This window comes from Columba livia, chromosome 4, assembly GCF_036013475.1.
Source record: "Columba livia isolate bColLiv1 breed racing homer chromosome 4, bColLiv1.pat.W.v2, whole genome shotgun sequence".
NCBI classification, from domain to species: domain Eukaryota; kingdom Metazoa; phylum Chordata; class Aves; order Columbiformes; family Columbidae; genus Columba; species Columba livia.
Genome location: NC_088605.1, coordinates 55923938 through 55951183, shown reverse-complemented (window position 1 = coordinate 55951183; position 27246 = coordinate 55923938). Strand labels below are relative to the sequence as shown.

General features: G+C 37.7%; 1 protein-coding gene across 6 annotated transcripts in view; it reads right to left on the bottom strand.

Annotated features, from left to right (window-relative positions):
- The window catches only part of LRBA (LPS responsive beige-like anchor protein), a 409013-nt gene that overhangs the window by 33863 nt on the left and 347904 nt on the right, over positions 1–27246 (bottom strand). For 4 of the 6 annotated variants that reach the window (XM_065061876.1, XM_065061877.1, XM_065061880.1 and 1 more), the window contains 4 exons: positions 25859–26026; positions 11411–11500; positions 7914–8106; positions 5161–5223 (listed from right to left, as the gene is read on the bottom strand). In XM_065061876.1, the coding sequence (XP_064917948.1) occupies positions 5161–5223; positions 7914–8106; positions 11411–11500; positions 25859–26026 (514 nt within the window). The remainder of the gene's footprint in view (positions 1–5160; positions 5224–7913; positions 8107–11410; positions 11501–25858; positions 26027–27246) is intronic. The other 2 variants (XM_065061878.1, XM_065061879.1) reach the window with 1 other exon arrangement.

Below are 27246 nucleotides of genomic sequence, written 5' to 3'. Positions count from 1 at the left end.
AAAAAAAAAAAAAAAAAAAAGCAAAACCAAACAAAACCAAACAATCTAGGAAACAAAAGAACCCCAGGGAGACTGCTGTCATTAGCAAGGCCCACAAATCCTGATGAGATGCCAAACCTGAACTAGATGCTAAGAGCTCCTCCCAGCCTCAGCCTCTAATCCTTCCCCCAACGTCTGTGCTGGCCCAGAACCTGCTCTAGAACTAAAAAAGGGAGCCAGAAGCAATGAGTGATCTAGAACCAACATGTGATCTAGACCCATCACACAATCTAGAACCCAGTCCAGAACACTGCTGGCACCCACCCCCAAACCACTGACTCCAGAATTCATACCCGTTCTAAACACTACTCCACCAACACCACCCAAGCTCTACAAACAAACCAACCCCAAAACCCAACCTCTGGAACCCACTCGCACTCTGGGGACAACCCCAGTTCTAGAGCCCACCTCTAACAACAACAACAAGAACAGTACTTGCCCCTTACTTTCAACTGCATGGAGCACAAGATCCTGCAGACTGTAAGCTACTCTCAGAACATGTAAGACCCAAACAACATGACCTTAAACCCCACCCAGGGAGAGCCAGGGCCATGAGTGAAAATGAGCCCTGGCAATGCTGCCGCTCTCCACAACCCTGCAGTTTGCAAGGAGATGTTCACTGAGTATTTCCTGGTTTTCTAATGTTTGTTTTGGGTTTTATTCTCCCACAGCCCAGGACGTACAAGTTGAAGGAGGCATTGTGAGAGGCTGCAGCCAAAACTCCATCTTGATAACATTTTTATGGGGGTGAAACTACAAAGAGTAACTCAACAGTTGCCAGCAGGGCTGTGTTAGTGTGAAAGAATCACCAGAAGCAGGTGGGTAACATTCATGCTGAAAATAAGATTGATCACTTCTTTTTTTTCCTGCAACTCTGCCCTGGTCCAAACCCAGGCTCAGTGAGCAGTGACTTTAACTGGGGCTGAGTTCAGTCTTCAGAGGTGGCTGCACTTATTTCAACTAAACCACAGGTTCACATACCATACCCAGGGCGAAGCTGGAGGTCTGTGCGTGACATGTTGCCCCAGTCTTTGGTTTGCGTAAAAATGACAGAAGTGGACATCGGATATTTTTTTTATTCCATCCAAAAGGCAAGTCAATTTATGGGTGTGCCAAGAAGCTGAGATAGATACCTGATCACTTTGTGCTTAGAAAATACAGCATGCTGCTTAATAAAGGTCACTTTAGGTATTTTTCAAGAGAAGCTGAGGGATTTTCCAGACAGGTGAAGGGTTAAATCACTGTTCACCTTCAAATATACCAGCTCACTGTACAGGCCTTACTAACTAACATTTACACTAAAAGAAAGCAGGATTAATATCAGTAAAGTTAAGCATACTAAAATGATGTGCGACCACATATGCCCTTTGGTTGTCTTGCTGATTTGGCCTGATTGCAGGTACTGTATATAACTTGCATAAGAGTACATTGACATAAATGACTTAATTTAACATCTGATTTGAATATTCAAATATCTACCAAAGAATTTGCCTCTGAGTAAAGTTTTTAGAAAAAAATAGTATAGAATTTGGAAAATGTATTAAGACCTTTTTCTTAATTCTTTAAGTTCCCTGCTGCTTACAGGAATTAAGTATGGAAACAACATCTGTGTAATATTGTGAAGGATTTCAAAAGAGCTCCTCGAAAAGGGCTGACACAATCTTATTCCTATAAAAATAGTATTATTATCCAATCTAGCAGGTATTATACACAAACTGGTAATTATCAGCAAGTCTAAATAAATGTCACATGACAGTAGGCAACACCTTCATCAATGAAAACAGAAATGGATGCGGCCCCCTCTCTCTCTTCCTGTGTCATTAGTAAAGAGTTATTAGCCAGAACTGATTATGTGCCCAGAGTCTTGTAACACCACCCTTGCATAAACTGACACCCCCACTTTGGCATATAAAAGCAGGTATGTTTCCAACGTCATTAATTAAGGTCTTAATGTCAGTATGGAGCTTCAGCTGAGTTGAGCTCAGCTTTAAAGATCACCTTAATGATACTTTCAGAACTTGCCTGGACCCAATTACATTTATTTTGTATAGATTCTGAGGTTATTCACGTGTGAACACACAAAGCCAACGTCTTTCTTCTGCTTTCCAGAAATATTCCAACTCATTTAAGTGATGAGTTTGTCTAAAAAAGGTGGTTTTTTTCAACTGAAAGACCACAGACCAGTTTGGGATGAGGCTACGTGTAACATAAAGCCTTTTCCTTCCCCTAGGGAAGATAACCATGAAATTCCCATTGACTTGCAATTAGAATAACAGAACAAAGTGCCCTCTTATAAGAAAAGGTAGTTGCAAACACTATATATCTGAGATAGGATCACTAAACAAGACCAGGTAATGTATGTCTCTCTCCCCCAATTCAGCCATGTCCACCTTCATGGACATGGAGCTGCTCTCACAGCTCCTTTGTATCAGAGATGATCCTTGCTGCACCAATGCCTTCCTGAACTGCCATCTCCCAGAAAGACTAAATACAGATATTTCAGGACAGAGTCTCACAAAGGGGACACCAGCATCCTATGGACTCAGACATAAGAGCAGTGTCTGTGATATATGAGATCACTTTGTCAGGCACCTGTTTATAAACACATGTTCTACTTATCAAAAAATTGCCGTGACAGCAACTCCACCTGGACACCGTTGCGTTTACAGTTGGAACAAGCTGCCCAGTGCAGTTCTTTAAAGAAAAATCTGTTTTTCTCTAAATGGGGAAAAATAACCAGGGTCACTTTATAGAAATGCAGATTCAAAACTTTTAGGCCCTTTGACCATCTGTACTTGAAACACCATGAATGCGAAACGTGTCACAAAAGCCCATAACATGCAGACCTACATCCCAGCTGAGGACAGCTCTAGTCCCCACTCTGCAGAGACTTCGTGTCCTCCTGGAGAACAGGGCAGGGAAGACCTGGAGCAGGCTGAAGAAAGGCGTCTTTCCCAGGAGCTCGCCATCAGCTGCAGCCTGGCCCCGCAGCTCTGCTCCCCCATGGACCTGCCCCTGCCTGGCCCCGGGTGCTGCCCCGCTCGGTCTGGAAGAGCTGCGCTGGTGAAGCTCCCATGCCCGGTGAGACGGTGCTGCAGCACCCTGGTTCTCCGGGCATCTCCCGCTGGAGCCCAGCTCAGCCTCACCTTGCCAGCCTGGCAGAAGCAGGAGAGCTCACTGGAAAGATTCTTTGTAGCACGAATATTTACCATCCCAAAGCCAGAATACAACAATGTTCTTACAAAATAATCCTGCCCAGTAAAATCAACCAGCTGAAAGGCATTTTGCACAGTATCAAAAATGTCAATAGAAGGGACAGTTGTCTGGTTACTGTGCATTTATAGGAATATGTAGTCACTGGGCAAATCCAAAACACACATGTAGTTTAGCAAATAAAACTGATGCATGTAAAAATGAATTGTCTTAAACTAATTGTTCTGTACAAGCACAGTGCTATCGTTTTACTGTGTAACAGGAACTGATTGGAAAAGACAAGGTGCCTGAATTCTCATAATGGTGCATTAAAACCCTGTGCTTACTCTCATGCATTTCCTGTTCATAGGAAGAGTCCCCACTGAAGCAAGCAAGACTAAGTCCTCCAGGATCAACCCCTTAATTTGTGCATTAACAGAGTACGTTAGCCTCCAGTATATTTAATCTTCTGTATCTAAAAATTTCCCAATAGTATCACAAATACTTTATGAAAAATAAATATTTAGACAAGACAATGTATATTAATGTAGAACCTATTTAACATTGATTCTCTCTTTCCATTACAACTCATCTAGTGCCATGAGCTGATTAGATCAGCCTGCATACACTTCAACAAGGCTTGCAATCATCTAATTTATCCTCAGGGTACTAACTTCTAAAATTGTAACATTTGGGAATTATTAAATTTAAGTAAAATGCTTTCGATTTTCCATTCAACATTCAGGCTTTCATTTTAGAAGATAAAAGTAGTCTGAACCATTAAAAAAAAAATCAGAAGAGTGCCAGAAGTGTGATCAGAGGACTTTTTATTCACAAGATCTTTTTCCCCTGATTTTTCCATGCTTTTATAACTGACCACTTCTTTTTCACTTAAACTACCATCCTAAAATGGATAGTTTAAAAAACAGAGCTAATTTTGAACTCTAATAGGATCAGGGGAAAAAAAAGAAAACCCTGTCTTCTTTGCTCCTGTGAACTGTCCTGCAACTAGTTCGTATTTTGGGGTTAGGTTGTTTGACCTTTTAGTTTTGATCATGTTTAAGGTTCCATTTCCCATGCTATAGGTTCCCGAATTATAGTCCACTCCCCGAAGTTGGGTCTGTAATGAAAGAACTGACCGAACTCTAACCATGCTAATAGAAAAATCAGCTCTATATAAACTAATAAACCTCTATAATAAAAAGTCATGAATTGAATCTATTACACTGAGTCATTAAATAAAAGACAGACATTCCTCCACCCCTTTTTAATAAAAGAAAAACATACACAAATTTAACTAGTGATGCTGATCAAAAGATGCAATAGCCTTGAAAAATGAATACTAATATCTCAACACTAAAACAGAGTGGGCAATATATTTCAACTTTGAAACTGCTTTGCAATTACACATTAATCCCCTCAGCCTGAACAGCAGGTCTATGAAGAAAGGATTGATCTCCTTTAATGATGAAACCCTGGCACCATGGTTTTATTTTTCACAACACGGTGTGGTTAAGAACCCCACTGTTATTATGAAAATTTCCTCAGCAAAGGAGCTCCATCACATTACCAGTGCACCAATTCATCATAACGTGCCTCGCTCCTGCTCATCAACAAGTCTGAGTGATGAAAAGATCCAATATTATCCTGACAGTACTTCATGCACATTCTCAATCACACATTATTACAGCATCCATATTAATTTCCACTGACACGCGTCCTAGGCCTGTTCAAATTAGGCAAACCAACGAGGGGGAGTTGATGAAATACCAGCATAGCCACAGCTCATTGCATTCCAATTTGCATGCAAATGGTTTATCAGGAAAATTCCATTCCCAGCAACCAGCAAGTGAAAAACAACCGTAATCTGCACTTCAGGGCCACCATACAGAGCTTAATGAATCGCAAAGAGAGAAGGAAGTGACAGACCTATGAGAGGATCGATTTCCACTGGCAGCTGGTAAGGCTGGTCTTGTACAGCACCTTGATGAGCTGGAATTCAGGAAAGAAGATTTTTAAACTCTGCATTTTTTTAATACATGAAGCCACATAAATTTTGTAAGTCAAACCTCCATCCATTTTTTTTAACTATCCAAGATTCTCCTGCATCAACTGAATTAAAAAAAAAAATCCAGGTGCTTTTGCAGGCTGCTTATTAAACATTTATTTTAGATTAGTGCTGTTCTGAATGTATGCCATCAGCAGCAGCTCCGGTCCTGAGCCATAAGCTCTAGCAGATGCTTTACTGGCAACCTCTCCTGTCGCAACAAAACAAAATTAAGTGGTAAAGAGCACTGAAAACAAAATGTGACAACCATCTGCTGACTGTAGCAAATACTATTTTCCTCTTTACTTTTTTAAAGCACTGCTTTGAACAAGTGAAGCACAAAGGACATTAAAAAAAAATCAGTTTATGATGCAGACAGGAAAATCTCATAGTCATCCTGAATTTAAGGATTCATCCATCACCAAAACCCATTTATTTGCAAGTTTGCATAGAAGTTAATATACAATTCTGCAGACCTGCATTCCATCTGAGCACCTGGCATACCAATGAAACATTTAACACCTGAATTTTCCTTCAGCGTTAAAAAAAAATGGACTTCTTTTTTTTTTTTCCCCACAGTCTCACTAAAAACAAATCAAGCAAGCACACTCCTATTTCCCCTCCCCACCCCCCAAAACAGTCCACAAGATATTCTTGAAAGTTGAACAAAAAATAATGGCTGAATACTTACACCTATGTTTTTTCTATCCATAGCTTAATATAAAAATCAATGAGTAGAAGGGTTTCATAATTAATTGGGAAGTCAAAGTTTTGCTGCAATGAAACACTATCACAGAACAAAACATGAAACTCATATGACAAAACAGAGGTATCCTCTTGGGTACCAGTGTCATAAGATGTCAGCAAAGCCACCAAACTCATACACAAAAGCAGAAATGAGATTTCTAATTACCCATCAGTGACAACTGGTCACTTGGCAACTTATCTTTTTTATCCTGATGACTCATTATTAAAGACACTGCTAAGCCCACAGCAGGAGATATGGAGTAGTAATGATACCTGCCCTCTAATCCTAGCAAATCCCCTTTGGGTATAAAATTTGAAGACAACAATAGCGAGGGCTAGTCCCAGGAATCCATATCCAGGTATCTTAAGCGTAGTACTCCTTTAACTGCCTGCAGCTACAATCAGTGTGCTCTCAAAGAGGTGGGGTGAAGTGGATTTTTGTTGGGGCTTGGTTTTGTTTGTCTTGAACCGTAGGTTTTCTTGAGCTCTTTATAAAGGCAGAACAAATGTAAAATGCCTCTAAATGAAAAAAATAGTGACTCAAAAGCACAGCTTACTGGTCTACTTTTCACAGGTGAGAGAAAAACCAAAATCTGAAGGTTTTACTCAACTCACAAGAGTTGATTACTGCATTCAACAACTGGTTGCTTGCCCAACAAGCAGTAGACTTATGAGGAAATCAAGATCCACTCCTGTCACTTTAGAATCCCATGACTGTTGTATGTCCACAAAGGCTATTTTTTAAAAAGCGTTGAATATTATATGTACAAGGTCACACATCCAAGGTATGAGAGTATATTGCCATCCTCCTTTCAAACAAGTGTCAAGACCCCTGCAAATAATTCTTGCTCACAACTTGTTATCTAGACAAGCCTCCCTTCCCCCCTTCCTTTTTAAGCATTTCTTGGGTGGGTGAAATAATACATAAATGTTTCTATTTGCACAATGTGAAGAGGTAATTTGTGAGAATTAGGAAAAAGTGTGGGAGTCATCTGGCTTTTTTCAAAATGTAATCTAGGACCCTCAGTCCAGATTTCTTAGCAGGAATTTCAGTGATGTGAGTACTACACTGGTACAAATATCTCCTATTTTAGTTATTTGAGTAGAAGCTCTTTTTCCTCTTCCTTCAAAAGCCTTTGACCAGATTTACTGCATAGCACTGAAATAAACTACCTTTCAGGGGTTGGGCCTGAGACTACCACAGTCAGGGAAAAGAGGATGAGTACCTTTACGATTGGAGAACGTTAGAACTGAAAACCTAATGACTATATTCTCAAGTCCAACACATTTTTGAAGCTTAATTAATTTGATTTGCTGCTATGCAAATAAACATGTTTTCCTTTCCTATTGACAAATACATAAGCACCTAATAACTTTGAGATATTTAAGTTACAGAACATACAGACTTCTGATATAGTTTATCTTCTAATTCTCATTCAGGAGCTTTAACATCAGAATATCATGTTCATAGTCAACTACAAAAAGATAGTAGAAAATTTTTCAGGCAAGCTCTAAATGCTTAAAAACTTGTCTTTGACATGATGTGGCTCAGGCTTCCATCTGACTGAAAAAGAAATTCAAGAGGAAGAGTGTGACTTTATTATGGTCAAATAGTGATACACTGTTTTTGTCTTCTTGCATAGCACTTGATGGCCTGGAAAGCACTATATGATTACAAACCTTTTGTGTGCTACACATCTTACTACACAATAGTTCCAATCACCTTTTTAAGGAGAAACTATGTCCACATGTGAAGAGCATGCTGTGTCAATGTGAATGCTTTTCACACTATAAATTTAAAACAGTTCTGCAGCAAATTTTGAAACAGACAATAGAAGCACTGCTTGATAGCAGTGGTTACTTATGTTATTTACTTTAATTTACTTACCAGGAAGATTATGCCACTTGTTTACAGCAAATAACCTATTGGCAGTAACTGTGATCACAGCAGGATTGGCCAGACCAGGCTGGGTGTTGGCTGCTACGTGAGTTACAGGGGAGTTGGATGGGAACTTGAGAACCATGATAACATCCTGTTGAGCTTGGTCTGTGAACATCAACGGACTCTGCAGGAGGAGATACTGTTGAGTGCACACAACAAGACCCAAATACACGGGAAAATAAAACACAGGGAGGAGAAAAGAAGACAGGACAAGAGAAGGAAGATTGGATTAAAACACACACGATCCAATGAATCAATGAAAAAACAATGAAAAGCATATACAATGAAAAGCAAATACAGTAATAGTGGATAGCCTTGTGGAAACAACCATTTTAGGTAGAAAACCTTCATGTATGCATTAATTTGAGGGCTTTGCTGAACACAGGGTGTCTATATACAAACGTTGCTACGGATCACAGCAGATTAAACCAGAAGTTCCCAATCACGTATCTCTGCCAAAAGAATTCTCCTTCATATCTGCAGAGATAGCATGTCAAGGAAAGCAATGCCAAACTAGGAGGGAACATTACAAAAAAAAAAAAAAGTGAGCAAAAGAAATTCCTGCTCCCAGACGTTGTCTCAAGTTGCATTAAATTGGCAGACAGCAATTCTTTACAAGCCAGATGAGAACATGAAAGCACATTAAAATAAACAGATACACACATACACTAGATATATGTTCTGTATATACTTCTGGTGTACAAAAATAAGATTTATGAATGCAAAGCAGAAGACTTCACTGCAAATGTGTTTCAAAGGACAAACATAATTAAATGCAGTTGTAAAGAATATAAAGTGGATGTGATTACAGACACTACCCTGCTTTGTTTCTAGAAATACTAAGGGGAGGGAATTAATCCAGATTCATTTTCAACAGAATACTTTTAGGTTTTAGTTTTTTAATTTAATAAGCTGAAAAGTTTAATAACTTTTTAACTAAGCTCTCTAACAATAATGCAAATATCAAAACAAAATATCAAAGACCTTTGATCCAGATATCAAACAAAAGGAGGAAAAGCAAAACTTAATGGGTTTGTGATTATGTAGTGTACCTAAAAAAGGGAATTATATTGAGATGTAGAAATACGACGACCCTGGCCAACAGTAGCCATATTGCTCTAGTATTTGTAATTTTCTAATAACTGAATTAGAACACTAATGAAGTGTTCTTGGCTATTTTCCATCTGCAATATTTCATTACATGTATGTGTATGTAAGTGCATACATTTAACGTATATTTATACAGAACTAATAAAAAATTAAATACATTTGCATTTTTATTATCACTCCTTTTAAAAAAGTTATTAAGAGTACTTAGAAAAACATATTGCTCTATGAATTCCTATTTACAGTCTTTGCATAAAGGTGTAAATAAAAGCAACTAATAAGCTACCCAGACACCCTTCTGAGCAAGTGGCTAAAAGCCAATCAATATTATGAGTTAATCCTCCCTGGATGCTCATTCAATTAAAGGTGTCAGTAATGCCTCATCTGATGTGGCCTCAATTAAATCCAGCTATCTGATGGCTGAAAACACAAGGGGATACAGCAACAGCAGCAAAACCAGACAAATAGGCAGCCTTCGTGTGACTGCTAATTACTACACCTGGTGTATATTATGGCTTGTGCACTTAACACAGCACGTGGTAGCTTTCAGTTCTGTTGTATTCATGCAGACATGCACACACACACACAAACCCAGAAAAATCAGTAAATAATAAAACTCAAAATAATTCAAAATACAGTACAGGAAAAATACCTGTACTGTATTTCAGCTCTAGGAATGCTACTTATAAAACCACTTAATATAGTGCTATTATAAAATCATGTATTAATAACTACAAAACTGCTCAAAGCAAGTGTAGGACTAAGAGCTTTTATTCTGTGTGTACCTCAGCCTGAAAAAAAACATAGGAGTTAGAAACAGTTAACTTTCTAGAATTTAACTTCTTCCATTACATACTAAATCTTTGCTAACTCAGCATCATGAAAATTGTTATGATAAAACCAGGCAAACTGCTTCCTGGCATCAACGCTATTTATATAACAATGGGTCTGACAAACATGTCAACACTCAACTTCTCAAGTTCCTCCTCTTCCTGAAACAAATCCCTCTAAATTAGGGCAAGTATCTAGTGCATGGCACCACGACAGGGGGACACACGTATGGCGTCTGGCCGTATGATGAGGGCACTTGGGCTCCCCAGCATCCCCAAAAGAGGCAGCTCTGTGGGTTGCACATGCACGTCACTGCAGTGATCTGCAGCCCTGGGACACTGCGTGGGAGGTGCAAGGGGCCAGCAGATCACAAATGAGCACAGTCGGCTCTGTCCATCCAGAACATGGGATCCCAGGGCAGGAGCACGGCTACAGCACAGCTGTCGAAGTGTAATATGGACTTGCTGCAGAAAGGGTGGTGGGGATGAGGGGACAGTCAGTGGAGCAAGTCTTGTGTACGACACATGACATGATATTTGAGAAAGGCTAGTAGCTCAATTTGACAAGTAAGTTTACATTTCTTAGACTCCTCTGTCACAAAGTTTGTAAGCTACTTTGGACATATTTTGGATTTTTTTGTAATTTTTCTAAAAACTTTTGCACTTCAGGTAATGTTTTAATCTAATAACCTTAGTTGGCCTGAGTAGGACATATATCTTACAGAATATACATGAAGAAAATGTCTTTTTTCAGTATAAAATGTCAATTTCAGCAATAAGCGAATATAACCTTTTGAAAAACTTGTGAATTAGCAGACCATTTGCTCCTCTTGTCAGAGTATCACTTAACATACTTAGTTCTGGATCTATGACAACACAAATGATATGTTAGACCCAAGGACTGCACACAACATGATACGGAAAGTAATCAGTAATAAAATAATAGTTTGTATAATAAAATTATATTAGACACAAGTAGAGGTAAAAGGGAAAGCATGTTAATGCTCACTGCCTGGATTTTATCACCCTAGCTTTACTGCAAAACACATTTAGTCACATTCTTTGCTATGTTAAGTTTCAGCTCATGAATTCCTAGTAATCCTGGTTTTAGGGGAAAACCTACGCCCGAGGGAAAAGACAAGGAAGTTCCACCTCCTAAATCCATGCTTCTTGGGGAATCTGCCAAAGATTAACTAAATTGTCTCCATGATGACTGGCTCTCACCTGTACAGGTATGGTATTAACAAAATCAACTGATGAAGTGTTCTTAGCTTACATTGACAAAAACGGTCTGTACTAGAAATCAATACAATCCTTTCAGCAATAAATAAAATAATAGTTAAGCACTGCATACCCGGCTCAGTCCTACAGAAACATAACTCATCTGCTGGTTTTAACGACACAGTTCCACGACCACAGAAAAGCAAAGCGGCTGGTTCTGTAACTTTAAGATAGCAAAGGAAGCGAATAAATCTGCAGGTCACGAAGAGTTAACATGGTACTTACCACCTGCATGGCAGAACTTCTTGGAGGATGTGGTTCTATGAGCAGTTGGGAAGGGGTCTGTCCAAAACTTCGTATTTGAGCTTCAACAGCCTGAAAAAGGCACAGGCAGGTTTGCATGTTAAGAGGTGCTAATTACAGGCAATAGAACCATAACTGTCACCTGAAAATGTCATTCCACACTTCTGGCTTGTTTCATGTTGAAAATCAACCCCGTGTGTTCACTGTGGGGCTAAGTGCTTGGCACTGGTACTAAGAATGAGGTAATCATTTTAGTACTGTGGATGCTGTTTCCATGAGAAACTCTGCAAAACCTCATCCCGCTCAATGATGTTAAACAGAAACCAGCTATTATAATCAGAAACCCGCTTTATTGGCTCCGTTTTTTCTTTCTAACACTGGCTTATCCTGTTTATATCATAAGTCAGAAACAAAAGTCAATTTTTTAAAAGCTTCTACAGGTATTAAGAGTGTTCTACTTTCTACTTTCTATTTAAACTTCAGTGTGCTTAGTTTCACAGCAATAACCGCTACATTGAGCTTTTTTCTTATTTTTATTCAAAAAGAGCAAACGACTTTAGAATGCATTAAACTACCAACAGCAAGACTAACATTAAATGCAGCTAATGGGGAATGTGAAGATATAATGCAACCATTTTTTTTAAAAGTTTCTCTGTATCTTCAGCTTTAGCGCTTAGCTCACAGGACACACATGAAAATACCATCTCATGCTTAGCAATTTCTTAAAAATAATTAATCTGAATTGTGTGAAGTTATACCTCTTCCCTAGGCACATCCAACTAGCTTTCCAAGTTGCCAACTATTGGTGCACCAACTCAAAGATAAAAACAAGCAGCCAAAATTCAGTAAGTTACTTCTTGTCAGCCCTGTACTATCCACAAAAATATGATAATACTACAAAAAATCTTAACTCATTCAGCTTAGATTAAATCCCTTTCATTGTCAGCTAAACTAAGCAAAATTACTTTGCATTTGCTGTGGACTAACAGATACTTTAGTTTCTCTGTGCACGGTGCATCAAGCCCTACATTTTCAAGTGTCTAGAGCTGCTGAGTACCTAAGGTGAGGCATTAGTAAATCCTACTTTCAAAAGAAGTTCTGAAAATCAGGCCCTTCAAAGAGTGTTTTAAATGGAACACTCAAATGCTAAACCACAAAATGACTAGCCAATCATGTTTTTCTCTCAGAAATTCTTCTTTTTCCTCACTCAATGTACCTTGAGGGTCCTTACACTTTTATTTCCTGTTCTATTTTAGCCAGTCATTAAAATTTTTGAGACAGTGGAATAACATGTACACTGATCTTACTCTTACAAACAACTATTTTTAGAGAATAATAATAATAAAGACTATCACTTGGACATACAACAATCTTCTGTTACAGAAATAACAAAACCAAAAATAGAATGCACCCAAGGCCATAAGATCATCAGAAATAATCATCCTCTGATAGGAAGCATGCCACCCAAAACACTTGACCTTATTACATTTGGCAGGGCTTTTGAAACATCTGAACTCACCAGAGCAGGAGTTGGAATTACTCTGTGAGCAGATTCTGTCACTCCTGCCCACTCTGGGAAGCACCTTTATCTTCAAAGAATGGGTAAATAAGTAAGTTTACCAAAAAGGCAGCTGAAACCTGACATACAAATGCTGCGATTCAATGAATACTTTTTGAAGAACTGCAATATCAGATTTGTGAAACACCAAAGCTTATCATCAGAGTCCCCTTCCTAGTGATGAGGCATGCTACATTAAAATTCAAATTTGGGTTTTTGTGACTCGAGAGATCAAGTAAATCACAAGGGCATAGAATTTGAGGTCCCTTAAGACATGAGGCATTAACAAAGCAACAGCATACAGGTCAGCAGCTCTACCCTGTGCATAAATAGCTGTTAGTTTCAAAACATTCACATTGAAAAGATTTGCCTACATTTACTTGCAGATTGAATGGAATATTTTTACCAGCAAATGGGAATTCTGCATTGCATTGAGGGTAGAACCAGAAGAACACAGGAGGAGCAGAATGCACACAGTCCTGGATGTCAATTATCCTATACTTCTTAAAATCTTTAGGCCAAATCTGCAGAGTCTATAGGATCTACTATTTATTTCCTATAAATATATCTATCCAATATATTATCCAAAGTGAATAAAATAATATGAAGTGCAACTCCCATGCATTTATTTTAGATAGAGCTAAAAACAGAATAGATAAAATGAGGAGATAATAAGCTTCAGAAACTTCCATTCCCAAACCGCCCACATTCAACATTTAAAGAATAAAGCAAAACATCTATTTGTCTCCCACCCACCCTCAGTGCAGAAGAGAGTCCCTCTGGGATATTTAAAACAAGTATAAAAGACTCTACTCAACCTGCAAGCAGAAAGTCACTGCCTGCTTTCACATAGTGTTCTGCCAGAACTGGTGAAATCGCTGACCAATGGGATGATGATTTTGCCAAAGCCTGCCTTAAAGGAGCACAATTTCTCTGTTTTCAGTCTTTAACAGACACTTTCTACATCCATGTTTATGATCTAGCTTGAGTTTGGGATTTACAGTTTCAGCATAAACTAGTCTTTTAGACTTACTTGGTTCTATCTGGTCTCTCCAAAAAATATGAGAGCCTACATTTGCAGGATTACAAAAGCCCACTGACACAATCTTTGCCTTCTAGCCAACAGAACTGGGAAAATCTACATTCAGAACACATCCTACCACAGGTAAAAAGGTTTCATAAAATATCAAAATTGTAGATAAAGGCACAGATATTGTATCTGTATGTCCTCTTTACTGCACATCTTCAAAGAGCTGAAAGAACTTTTAAAAACTTTTGAGTAAAGGCAACAACACTCTGACAACTATGTCTAGACAGAGTGGCTAAACTTCAGCATAAAAACCTTCTGCATTCCATTTACCTGAGAATATACAATTAAATGATCATCAGTCAAAAAAGTCATCAGCTCACTTTGTAACAAATTATAACCCAGCCTCTACCTTAATTTTATCAAAAAATGTATTAATAGCATTAGTTGATGTTACTAAGAGCGGGCCAGCTTCTTCTAGTGGTAAAGGACATACACATATTCTCATATTGCTGAAATGAAACCCTGTGGAGCATATAACCATTTAGGTTATTGTAGGTAGAAATATTTGAGAAATTTGCACAATTAGTTTCACATCTATTAAAGGCACTATATAACTAGAGAGGAATAACCTTTGCTTGAAAGGTATCTTTAGTTCCACAAACTCTTTACATCTGAAAGCATGCTGCATGCCTCAAAGTAAAAGATAATCTCATTCAACTTTTTTTTTTTCTTTTTTCTGCTGCTTCTCTAATATCTCAGTAAAATAGCCTTCTTGCTGTTAATCCTCTACAAAAACAAATCTTTGGTAAGGCCAGAATCGTTCCAGATGCTACAACAAGAAGTAATAAAATGAAACAAGGTACTAGCCCTTTACAATAATCCACACAGCATGCATCTCAGACCACACACTTGTATGATAAGCACGGTATTTTGAATGTTAATTAACTTATAAGTATGAAAGTCATAAGCAAATTTCACAAGTTAACATTTATCTGATTACCACAGTAACCTGTTTCTAAGAAAATCTCCTGGATCATCTCCTCTTTTCTTGGGGGATGGGAAGGGGAGAACAGAGATAGGGAAGTAAACTACAAGTGGAAGAGTGAAAAACTTGAAAATTTGGCTTAGCTGTAATGTAGCTTTTGGCCATTGCTTAGTACAGATATTTTCAGTTTCTGAACTTACCCTCTAATCTAGCTGTGAAGAAAGTTAATTCAACAGTATGCAGTACCCACCAAATACGGCTGTAAATTTTTTGGGAAGGAGGGTGATGGGGAGGTTGAACATATGGATGCAGTTAAGGTAAAAACAGATGTTTGTTACTTTTCTTTGCAGCAACACTCAGAAACTAAGTCAAAATTGCTTTTCTTCCATGTTTATGTCTGAAAGAACTATAAAATTAAATATGAGGGAGGGAGGGTGGAGGGGGAACTGCAGTGAGTGTCACAGAGAAAAAAACGGTCTCCAGTTTTGAACTCAAATCCTGAAATGAAGGCCCATATAGTTAAAAGGCAAGACATACACCATTTAACTGTAGATTTAAAGACCCTTAAAGAGTCTAGCTCAGAGCTGCTTTCATCATGCCTGCTCAGACAGAAAGCACCAAATTGTCTGAGGAGTCTAACGGCACAGCATACCCACATTAAAAAAAATGTACACCTCAATCTGAACGTACGACAAGCTACACCCTTACTGTTCTTTACAAAGAGGCTACTTCCAGTCACTGTTGCCTTTACAGATCCACACCTAAGCATTGCCAGTTACTTCTCAAGTCTGTAAGATTTTATTGCCAAACATTTGAAAGCCCAGGTGTAATAACATCATGCATCGTAATACATATTCTTTCAGTGTACGTGTTAGGGACAGAAAATGTTTTGGGTTCATCCTCCATCTTTCTACTCTGTATTTATGTCCAGAAAATAACAGCCCTTCAAAAAATAATTACTTTGGCTTTCTGCCGCTCCTGCCTCACTTTTCAATATTCAAAAGGGTTTACACACATGTTCCTCAGTGACTTCTATTGGCTTGAGCAATATGCAATTATGATTACTTGCTTTCCCTTTCCTTCCAGCCAAATGTTGCTTTACAGAATCAGAGAACACAGAATATTTGACAAGCTTCCCCTCAGACAGTGAAGTTGAATGCCTTAGCGTTCAACTGACTAGCTCGTTTCCCCATGGGATGGTGATTAAAATCAAGCTCTGATACCAAGTGATCAGAAAACCTCTTCTGACCAGACAGTCACTTACAGCCCTACAGTAAGATTCTTAGTTAAATTCCTCATGGACTACAGTCTAGATAACACTAGCCAGAAAACAAGCATGATTCATAACAATTAGATAAAATTGCTGAAGGGAGGCTAAAGATTACAGAAGAGAAGCTCTTCATAGTACCATCTACCCTTGTTCCATAATAATTCCCATTAAATCAAGATTTTGAAAAATGGGTAAAATGCTTTTCTGAAACAGGCAATGTATATGCCTGCTGACGGTACACCTGCCCTGGGGATATTGCACTACACTTGACCCAGGGAGAAAATAGAGCACTCAAATGGTAGTATCATAAATTCACACACTGGCATCCACTATTTTAAAAACAAAATGAGCATCCTAATTTCTTTATACCACACCAGAAAAATCTTTCTCTCATTTCTACTTCACGAATCAACCCTTTTATATTGAATCACTTTGGTTTTTTGTTTTATCATTGCACTATTCGCTTAACATGCTGTTTTAAAGAAAATAGCCTATGATAGCTTTGAAACCTAACAAATGACAGGGGAGGGAAAGAAGCAAGGAGAGAAGAAAGGCTAAAAAAAGATACTGCAAGATCAAGAGTTACATAGAGTTCTCTAGGTATCATTAAACATTCCTACAAAATGTTCATGATATACCTTCTGTTAACCAAGTGGAGCATAAAAGATGCCTGTTGCAGCTCACTAATGCAGTTCCTACTATCAACTCAAGTAACACAGGTTTATGGTTTCAGAGCTGAAGTGTGGACAGAAATACTGTCACCAGCCTGCAGAGGGGGACATTACTGGAGTACACAAGCAAGTTGGTATGAAGTAAACAGCGCACAACCCTCCCCTGCTGCAGTGCATTAGGGTTGTGTGTAACAAAAACTAGTATGCCTCATGACACAAGCAAGCAACAGAAAACTGTAGAAATGAAAGCCATTTTTTTCTGCTTTCCTTGTAGCTTCCTTCCAAGAAACACATATTTTGTGGGTTTTTTGTTTCTTTGTTTGTTTTTGTTCACTTATTTCAGTTCCTTCTACCTGCTCCAAATACCATAGTTGTCTGTTTGGAAGGTGGTTACCAGCCTAACCACTTGCTATTTATTAAATCCAAACTACTACAGATCCCTGGGGGAGGGAGGTTACCCTACACAGGATTTTTCTTTTCTCAAAGCTATTTGAGATTCAATATATGAATAACACTTTCTTCTGTTTGCATCACAGAAATGTGTAGAAGGGAGCACTGTGTAGAATACCTTCCACCACATCTTTAAAAACAAAGACACTAACTCAGCTCTTAAAGTACATAAAGAAATGTCCTGTGACAATAAAGAAAAATTACTCTTTTTGTCCAGACAAACCAGTATGACAATTAGATGGCAGTCATTACAGTAAAACAGGAAGTAATCGCAGTTCGTGAAAATACAAATAGATCCCCCCTCAGGGCCATGCAAGTTGCTCCAATCTGAATATATACATTCCAGGCGTACTAAACAGAGGCACAGTATGGCCTTGCTGCAATCTCCAGTTCACGCAGCTGTCTGTCTACTGCAGCGTAATCCCAGCTGCCAATCTGAAAGAAACCAGTTAGACAGAGCAGACACAACCAACAGAAACAAATGTCACTCAATAATGTTCAGAGGCACCGGGTTCATGGATAATTTCAAACAGTATCTCTGTCTGGAGCACTGATGTGCTCATTCAAAACACCTAAATCTTTGGCTACTGGAAAGAAGCAGATAAAAAAACTAGAACTAGAAAAACAGGCCTGGTAGTACTTCAAAGAGACTGACTAAACAAAAAGGGTAAAGAGTCTGAAAAGAAAGTGAAGATGAATTTAAAGACACACAAATAAAACTGGATTCAGTACAAGCAAAATCCGAAGCAGTTCTGGGGCTAGTTTTTAAAAATATAACAGTCTCCATTTTATTTGAGTACCAAAACCAAAATTGTTTCATGTCTCCCTTTGCTATGGCAGCTAAATATTTCAAGAGAGCAATTCACTGCTTTAATTTAAAATCAATAATTATCACACAGGAAGTAGCGGCATTGCCGTGTGAAATACCTGAAACTTCACCAGTTTCTGACATCACTCATTCACTCCTCTAAATAGCTAAACATAATCTTTAAAACTTGCTACCTTAACACAGTCTACCTGCTACTCAGTGACTCCAAATTTTCTGATATAAAACGTTTTTCCTTCAGAAAAAAAAAAAGGCAATCTGTTCCAACCTGTTAGCATTCCACAGAATTTCTTCAGCTTGATGCCAACTCTATTTATTAAATAAAAAAGGTTCCTTAAAATAAAACATTTCAATCTGAAGGAGGTTAATGCACTGATGTAAAAATCCAACATCTAGTGGTCTTTAAACTGTCTTCCATGATCCCCTTTCAGATCCTCTAGCAATTGTGAAGAAGAAACAAACAACTCAGTTTCAGGGTATGGGTACAATATTATCTCAGAGTTTTCTACTGCTACGAACGCACTTTTTGTTATCATTTAATAAAATAAAGCATTTAACTGAGACTTGATTTTTGGACATTGCTTACGGAAAAGCACCTTCAGCATGACTACAAGCTTTCTCACTCAAGAAGCAACTATTGTGCAAATATATCTAATAATATAATACAGTTTGGTAAGTAAACACATCTGCCTACATAGTGGGAACATAGATGACCTAGACACACCAGGTTGCAATGAGCAAATACAATGAAAATACTCCAAACAACTTTTAGTTTCCCAGTTACTGTACAAGTCAATACAAATATTTTTGGACTGCATGAAGAACCTGCAAATAATTGAAGCACACTGATGACACACCATAAAAAGAGAATTTTTTGTAGTCTGTTCACTTGTATGTTTGATTCAAGGCAAAATAACTTCCTGTATGATAACTGTAGCTATTATACACTAGTATATCTCATCCTTTACACATATGGAAGAAAAAGATAAAGTTACTAAAGTTAAAAAATAGAAAGACTTCCTTTAAAAAAAAGCTATTTTCAAGGATTATGAACATAATTTTTTTCCACCCCTTGTTTACCTTTTTGATTGCTCTGTCTTATTTATTGTTGGCCAACAAACATGACAGCTATCTAAGACTGACCAGCCAGGCACGAATGAAAATGTAAAAAGTCCAGGGGGTCTCAAGGCCTCTATGGCTCTGATAGATCCACAAGACAGGTCAAGGAAGAAGAGGTGAGGGAAATGACTGCACTGAAAATTTCTATCCTTTGAATTTCAATCCAGGGGTGAAAAAAAAAGCACTCAGAGCGGAAGAACTAATTTACATGAGCTACCCCCTTCCAAAAGGCTTTACTACTTCCAGCCAAAGCCGTTGTTTAATTCTTATTTTTTTAATCCTCTAAAATATCACCCTTTCTCGTGTTAGATCAAAAAGCAGAAGCACCAAATAAAATCCAAATCTATTCCGTAATGAAGGAGAAAAAGAGAACATTCAGGTCAATGTTTTTCTGGACCAAAACCTAGATGAATACTTTGACGTCTGTTTCTGAGTACTGTAGTCAATACTTAAGACAAAGGGCAATAACATCCTGATTCATCATGTCAAATTCCGGGCTGAACAGAATCAGAGAAGTGCCACACCTCCCAGATATTGCAGTAGGCTCTTGTTTATGCTCATTTTGCCTGTTTACTCCAACACCACAGATAGGTCACAGTGTGAGCTCAGATGCGAGAATTAATAGGTAAATGATAAGAACCGGTGGCAGGAATAGTGCTCCTGTAATTTTAATGCTCCTTTTACCAGAAGAAATTACTCAATCTTTTCCTGGGAGAATCCCAATGCCCAGACAAGCTGGTGGTGGGAACTGCCCACCCACAACAGTGACGGAGGCCCCACCTTCGCTACACGATTCTGCTCTGCGCGCCTTCACAGGAAGGGACTGGGACATGGGTTGGGTTGCAGTTGACAAGTTCACTTCTCCTTAGCCATGAAATCAGTGTGCTTCCTTTAAATACATTCTTCTTAATTTTGCTTCCACGTAATGATATTTTAATACAGATTTGCAATTAAAACTGGACCAATTTGTAACATTTATTTGGCTTCTCACACTGTTACTGCACTGTACAATGTCAAGCATGCCATCTGTGCAACACACTTCTGGCCAGAGATGATTCAAAGATTGTTTCTACAGTACTTCGAATTTTGCCTGCATGAATTTGTTACTTACTGAATTCAGCACATCTAAATTTACTGCTCTGTGACAGTATTTTATAATCACTTTAGCTGTCTTTTTTAAAACTCATCACAGTCACAACAAAGACTGTTGCCCAACCTGCTAAAAACAGACTGATCATTTTCCTGACTATTTAGTAAATGTTAACTATGCTATAAATACAAATCGTGTTTATGCTTTGTGAAAGATTCACTGCTGTCAAGAGTTCTCCAGCTGAGTTAGAGCTGAAATACACTATTAACTCCCACCATGAACACAGCTAAAAGAGAGGCCAAAAATGCTTTCTCTGGGATAAGCTATCAGATCTGCTACTGCTGTCATGAAACGGGGTCATATAAACTAAACATCCTTGTAACTTCTTTTGGAAAGCACAGAAGTCTCTCAATCTATAAATATTTAAAAATAAAATTAGACTCATAGGAGATAGGTCTAAGATGCATAAAACTTACCCAAATATATTAATCTGGGGCAACATTTAAAAGCTATTATCCATAAAATAATTTATGCCACATGCCTTCAAACTGAAAAGAATTACTTCCTCTCTTTATGTAATCAGAAGTGGCACATTCAAATAACATACCAAATGCCATGTCCAAGCTGATTCTTCACAATTTTTAAAACTCCTCAGTTCATATGGAAATAAAATATCAAGAGTAGAAAGAAAGGTGCCAATAGAACGGAGAAAGCTGTGCTTCCTAATGTTAAACAGACTACCTTCATGTAACAAAAAGGCAACTTCTCTTCAAAGGAAGAAGTATAAAACAGCTGAATCTAAGGCTAAAAGCAAAACACTTAATGAAAGTATTTGGGGTATTAATTGTATGGGACGTACTCTCATATTTTCAATCTATTATTGCTAATTTTAAAATCATCGGTCTTCCTTAATTACTGCCTACAAAGATCATAACAGATAATATTTTAAAAATAATTTAAAGAACGCAGTTAGGTGCTTTTTGATAAGCATGGTACAAAATTCAGTTCACTTTCTGAGGTTCAGGGGTTCCTGTAGTAAATCAATGATGTATTCTCCAAGTAACATTTTGCCTTCCCGTTATTAACTTCATCTCTTTTCCTTACACTTATCCTGTGTTTGTGCTAACTACACAGGGGTATCAGTGGAGAAATGAACTTTTAATTAGGAACTCCAAGTGCAGCCCAGATTCACAATCATCCTTTGTTACACCATACCAGAGACAACAGGAATTTTTATTCTTCTGACCAAGACAGTAATGGAATACTCACAAATCACTTCAAGATACAAATTATTTACTATGGATTGCGCTTCATCACTCAATCGGTTGTCTGAATGGCTTAGATCTAATTCTACTCTTTTTTTTCTTTTATTTTTCCCATTCTTGGGCAGCTATAGCAAAAAGAGAGCAGAATTTGTGATAAGAAGGTGCTGTGAATTCTCTCCAGAACAGCTGGATGACATTTATCTGTGCTAGTGTGACTCCTTGCCTCTTCCACACAGGCAACAAAAAATCCCTTCCACAGCAGATCTTGTGATCTAGAGTTCCACAGATCAAAACGAGGTGTTCAAGAATGAGTCAACAAAAGGTAGTCGCATAGCACACCTCTGCTGGCAAATACCATGTTTTCAACCAGAAAGAAATGTGATATTTACTGCTTGTCAACTGAACAGCGACTTCCCTCTGCAATCATAACCTCCTTCAGCAAGATACACAGAAGTACAAGGATCAGAGTTGATAATGCTGCTAAAATGACTAGAGGACAAAAAAGGGGTGAAGAAAAGGTCTCTGCAGGGATGAGCAGTGCACAAATATGCCAGCAGATATACTGGATCTCTTGCCTTGCTTCTCCTGCAGCTCCCTTCCCCCACTGGCTCCGACTCAAACCCTTTTCTCTTGATCTACTCCCCTCCCCCTGAGATTTGCCTTTGAATTATGCAAGCTTTGCACTCCCCAGGGTTTATATGCCAAAAAGGTAGCATGTGGCCCAAGGTTTGCATTTTAGTTTAAAATTTTCTATTATAGCAGTCAGATCCTTTCAAAATACTTTACTTCCTTTATTCCCATAGGCAGAAAGAATGGCAGGAAAAAATTGTTCACAGCAGTATGAGAGGATGTAGAAGTTCTACATTTTCAGTTTAAAAAAAAAAAAAAAAAGAAAGTTGGAATATGGTTTTAATCAAGCAGTTTTCCTTCCTAGACGAGTGCTTCCTTCTTGTAATATATATAACCTGACTGCCTATAAAAATAAAGGTGCCAGTTGGAGCCATTTAGGAGACCTAAGGAAATTCTGCATTAACCTAACCTCCTCCACTCCCTAGTTCCTTCCACTATTATTCTGTGTGTGGCCTCTACTGATGAGTTAGGTCACCAATATCCATACATTTATCTGTGAAGATACTTCAGAAACACATGCATCATAGGCTTCTCATTACTACTGTGGTCCAGGCTTAGCATAGACCATCTATGTGGAGAAATTGCCATGGTTTAAACACATGCTATTATTTCCATATGATACCTATGCCTTAGTAACTTGGAATTCTCAGTACACAGAATCTTCTCCTTGTTTTAGATTTGTAAACAAAAATACATTTTCTGCTACAATTGTCAAGATTTAAATATCCAACCCCTGAGCATTACTGAGAGGAGAAAGCCAAAAGCATCCTTTTTGAAACCAAGAAATTCAGACTAAAATTTCCGGTTTAATAGTTGCCTAATAAAAAGATACTAAATCTATGTTGTCATGCCTGCCTAAAAATACCATTAATTGTCCAGATCAGAAACTCATTTGGCCTCTAAACAGGAATTTGGTGAAGAAAACAAGAAATATTTTCTGGCAAGCTGACTGAAGGAGAAAAATAAATGCTGATTGAAGCTGCTTGGCAGTACAGAATGTTAGTGCAGGTCCTCAGGGAGATGGATTAGTAAGCAGGAAGAAGGTAAGACTGTCAAAGGTGCATGATAAATTCATTTAGCACATAGATATAGAATGATTATGCACATAGATATACACACAACCAGATTTTTTATTACTTTCATCTCTACTCATAAGTAAAAACAGAATAACTCACCATTGGTGATGTTACTCATTAAATCTCTGCACTGTCAATATCATATCAGAGCTGATCATATGTACCATTTCAAATTACACAAACACATTTACATAATACAGAACTATCCTTTACAAAATACAAGTAAATAGCTAGGGATACCTAACTAAAGAGGAATCTTTTTACTGTTCTAATAACCTACTTTAAAATAGTAAGTAAAAATATTCCATTGGGCCAGTCTTCAAGTAACACAGAATGAAAGTGCTACAAGATACCATTCATTCTGCTGCCTGCATTCATCAGTTTGTAGTTTTGACACCATCAGTAGTGGTTTGAAATTCTTCTTCCGCTAAGCTACTCCCTCATTATGAACTGAACAACACTATTATTCTCCCTCTCCTGTTTTTGTTTTTATATGCCACTCAGCTCAGGCAGTATAGAACTCAAAAATAAGAAACATTGTAGTGAAGTACAACAAAAAAAAGCCAAAATAAAAATATTTTGTAACATATATTAATATGTTACATATATTACATACATATATTAATATGTTCAAAACGAATGTTCCTCTAACTGAGATGATCCACACTTCCAGACAGATTTCTACCTTCCCCGGTCTCAAATTACTTTTTTTCAGGCCACAACTCAAGTAGAACAGATCACAGTTAAACTGATAATAGAACTGTTCTAGAAAAATTTAAAACTACATAAAAATTCTGCGTGACCGGCTGCTATTTTGACTAGTATTACTCCAAGTATGAGTTTAATAAATGATCTTTTAATACCAAAATTAAGAATAAAGCCTGAACTGACATTAATCACACACAATGCCCAGTCTATTTTTCAGCTCACACTTAAACCCAGCACTTCAAGGATCTAATAAATACTCTTTCAAGTAAGAGTATTTTCTTGTCAGTGTACAGTGGACAAACATTATCAAAGAAATGACAACATGACAGGGTGAACAGTATCATCAAGTACCCTTGGGTCAATAACTGTTTCAAACCCAGATTATGACATTTTTTCTTAAAAGCCAAGAGTTCCAGTATCTCATTTCTTAGATCAATTAAGGATATTTATGTGCAACATTTGTATTTTAGTTCAAAATGGACCAAGACTCAGTCTGCAGACTGATGGCAACCCGTGTAATGATGGCACCTAGTCATTGCTTTCATGACTTAAGTCAATCCCTGTGTGCCCATACATGCCCTGTGCACCCCCCAAACCTTTCCACTGCACCCACAAGCCAGCTACAACCCACAAAGTTGCTACAACATGATTTCCCTACAGAGGCTGTCATGGTGCCCCAACAGTCAGATGGCCAGTATGTACAGGAAAAAAATAGTATTGTTTAAATAATAATTGCTTACTTCTCAGGCCTTCTTTCAATAAGCAATAAATGACAAAAACTTCCGTTATCCCAGAATTCTACAGTGAACTTCAAACCTAACATTTGTAAACAGAAATCTCTTCATTCTTTTCATTCAATCCACACATATATTTCCTGCAGGTATACATATAGCCACCCTTTTAAATGAAATTGTTCATAGCATTCATATTTATTTGTTCTCAGGGACCTAGAATATTTCATAACAAAGTACCAGTTACATTTATTCTATAATTAATACACTTGTAACTATACTTGATACCAATGTACTGCCTGAACAGAGGATGTAAACCAAATAAAAAATCAGTTTTAACCACCCACACCACCTTTATTTTTTTTAAACAGCTGTTTAAAAAAAGGGAGAAGGGAGGATTCTTTAAGCCCACAATATCCTAAAGGATACTTTAGCAAACAGATTTTTCTGAATGGTTCTGAGTCTGAGTGAGAGTACTGATCTTTCCAATGTTTAAATGTTTACTTCTGCATATGAAAAATACAGGACAAGTTACTATCAATCTGATAGCAATCCAAACAAAAATAATGGAATCTACAAAACTACAGTGTTTGATGTGCAGTACATATGCAGGATTTCATTAAAAGATAAGTGCTAAAACTGTAGCTTAGTTAATTCAAAAGTGCAAGTCCAATCAAGGCTGCTTACTGTCCTCTGCCATTAAGATCCAGCATTAGTGAACAAAATGATTGCCTTCAGCCACTGAAGCAATCCTTGAACATTCACTTTTGTACTCACATCCAGTTTGCATGAATCAAGGTGCACAAAGTTTAAGAACAACTTGAATGCTCGTTCTCTTAATTTTGCATGCTGTGATGACTGGTTCAGGTACTTTGCGTTTGACTGGCCTCTAGACAAACCACAAGGGAACGCAAGGATTTGAACATTCGTTGGTAGCCCTGAACAACGAGGAGCCTTTATACTTCCAACACTGCAGCGGTTAACAAAGATTTCTTTTCCTAAATTCAAAGTACAAACTTACCTCTCTCAATACTGGATCCGTTATTGAATTTAAATTAACAGCTCCTTCGTAAGTCAAATAGTAGAATACATTCAGGGACCTAACAGCCTCTGGCCCTTGCTGTTTGTAGCCAAAAATCAGATCAATCCACTGGTGAAGCTGGCAGGAAACAAACTCACTTTCTAATGCCTGTAAAAAAACACACACGCACAAAATACATAAACTTGAGTTTGCCAGATAGTTATCATTTAGCAATAATAGAATCATTTTTTTTTAATAGTGTACAAAATTCTCTTAGCAAGGACAGAAGTCATAACAGCATTTTAGACATTCTATCCAAAACAAAAGGTGGGCCCTGTGACAGATGTCAGTCTCGTGACTAACCCTGCTCTAATTCTGCTGATCATAAGTCCTTGCTTTTTAAACTCTAATAGCGAGAATAAGAAAAAGGCAGCAAGTGGAAAGCATTTATGGACAGCCAGGCTGTGATTTTATGAACACTCGTGATGAAGTTGTGCTTCTCTGTGTGATCTGCACAGTGAATAATAACAGCATGATAATCTGATTCTGACAGACAGACAGAAGATTGATAGACTTGGGGAATCTCAACTAAGTAGGGAGGTTAGGGTACAAATTATTTAAGATGCTGGAATATAAACTTGCTATTACTTTTACGCATTTCTTGTATATATCTTTTATACACATGTATACAGAAACAGTACTATGCTGAATGATTAAGCCACTTCTCTGAGGTTGTTATCCAGTTACAATCCAAACCCCAAGGCAAAAGCATCCAAATAATAATGAATCTTTCCATTTTGGTATAAGATACAGCACAAATATATTAAAAGATAACTTAAAAACCACTCTCATCTCAAGAGTTAATTCATCTGGATTAAATCACCAGCAGGATTTGCTTTCTCTATTTTATACAGAAGATACAATGTATTTATTATTTGAACGAGCAGATGAAACAACATAAAGTCTGATATTCTCTTCATCTAACAAAACTAATGGCATTTTCCTTGGAAAGGAAATTCCTAATTTTGAGCAGAGGAAGTGAAAATTAATCTGAAAACCAAGAAAATCACTCTGCAATTTGCACACAAAAAATGATGGGTTTGTTTCATTAACTGATGCCTGAAAACAACATTTAAATTGACACATAAAAACAGCAATTGTCTTAATTTGTGTGGTGCACTCCACACAAAAGCCCTAAATATGTTCAAATTAGAGCAAGCTGCTTGATTGTCACTGCAGTCTCATGTCATATTAATGCATGACAAACATTAAACCATACACTTAAATGGCAATTTATATCATTTAAATGTTTACTGCCACACCAGATCATCACTCATTTAAATGTGAATTTCTGACAGCTAATTTCAGTTAATTTTCCTCGATTCACT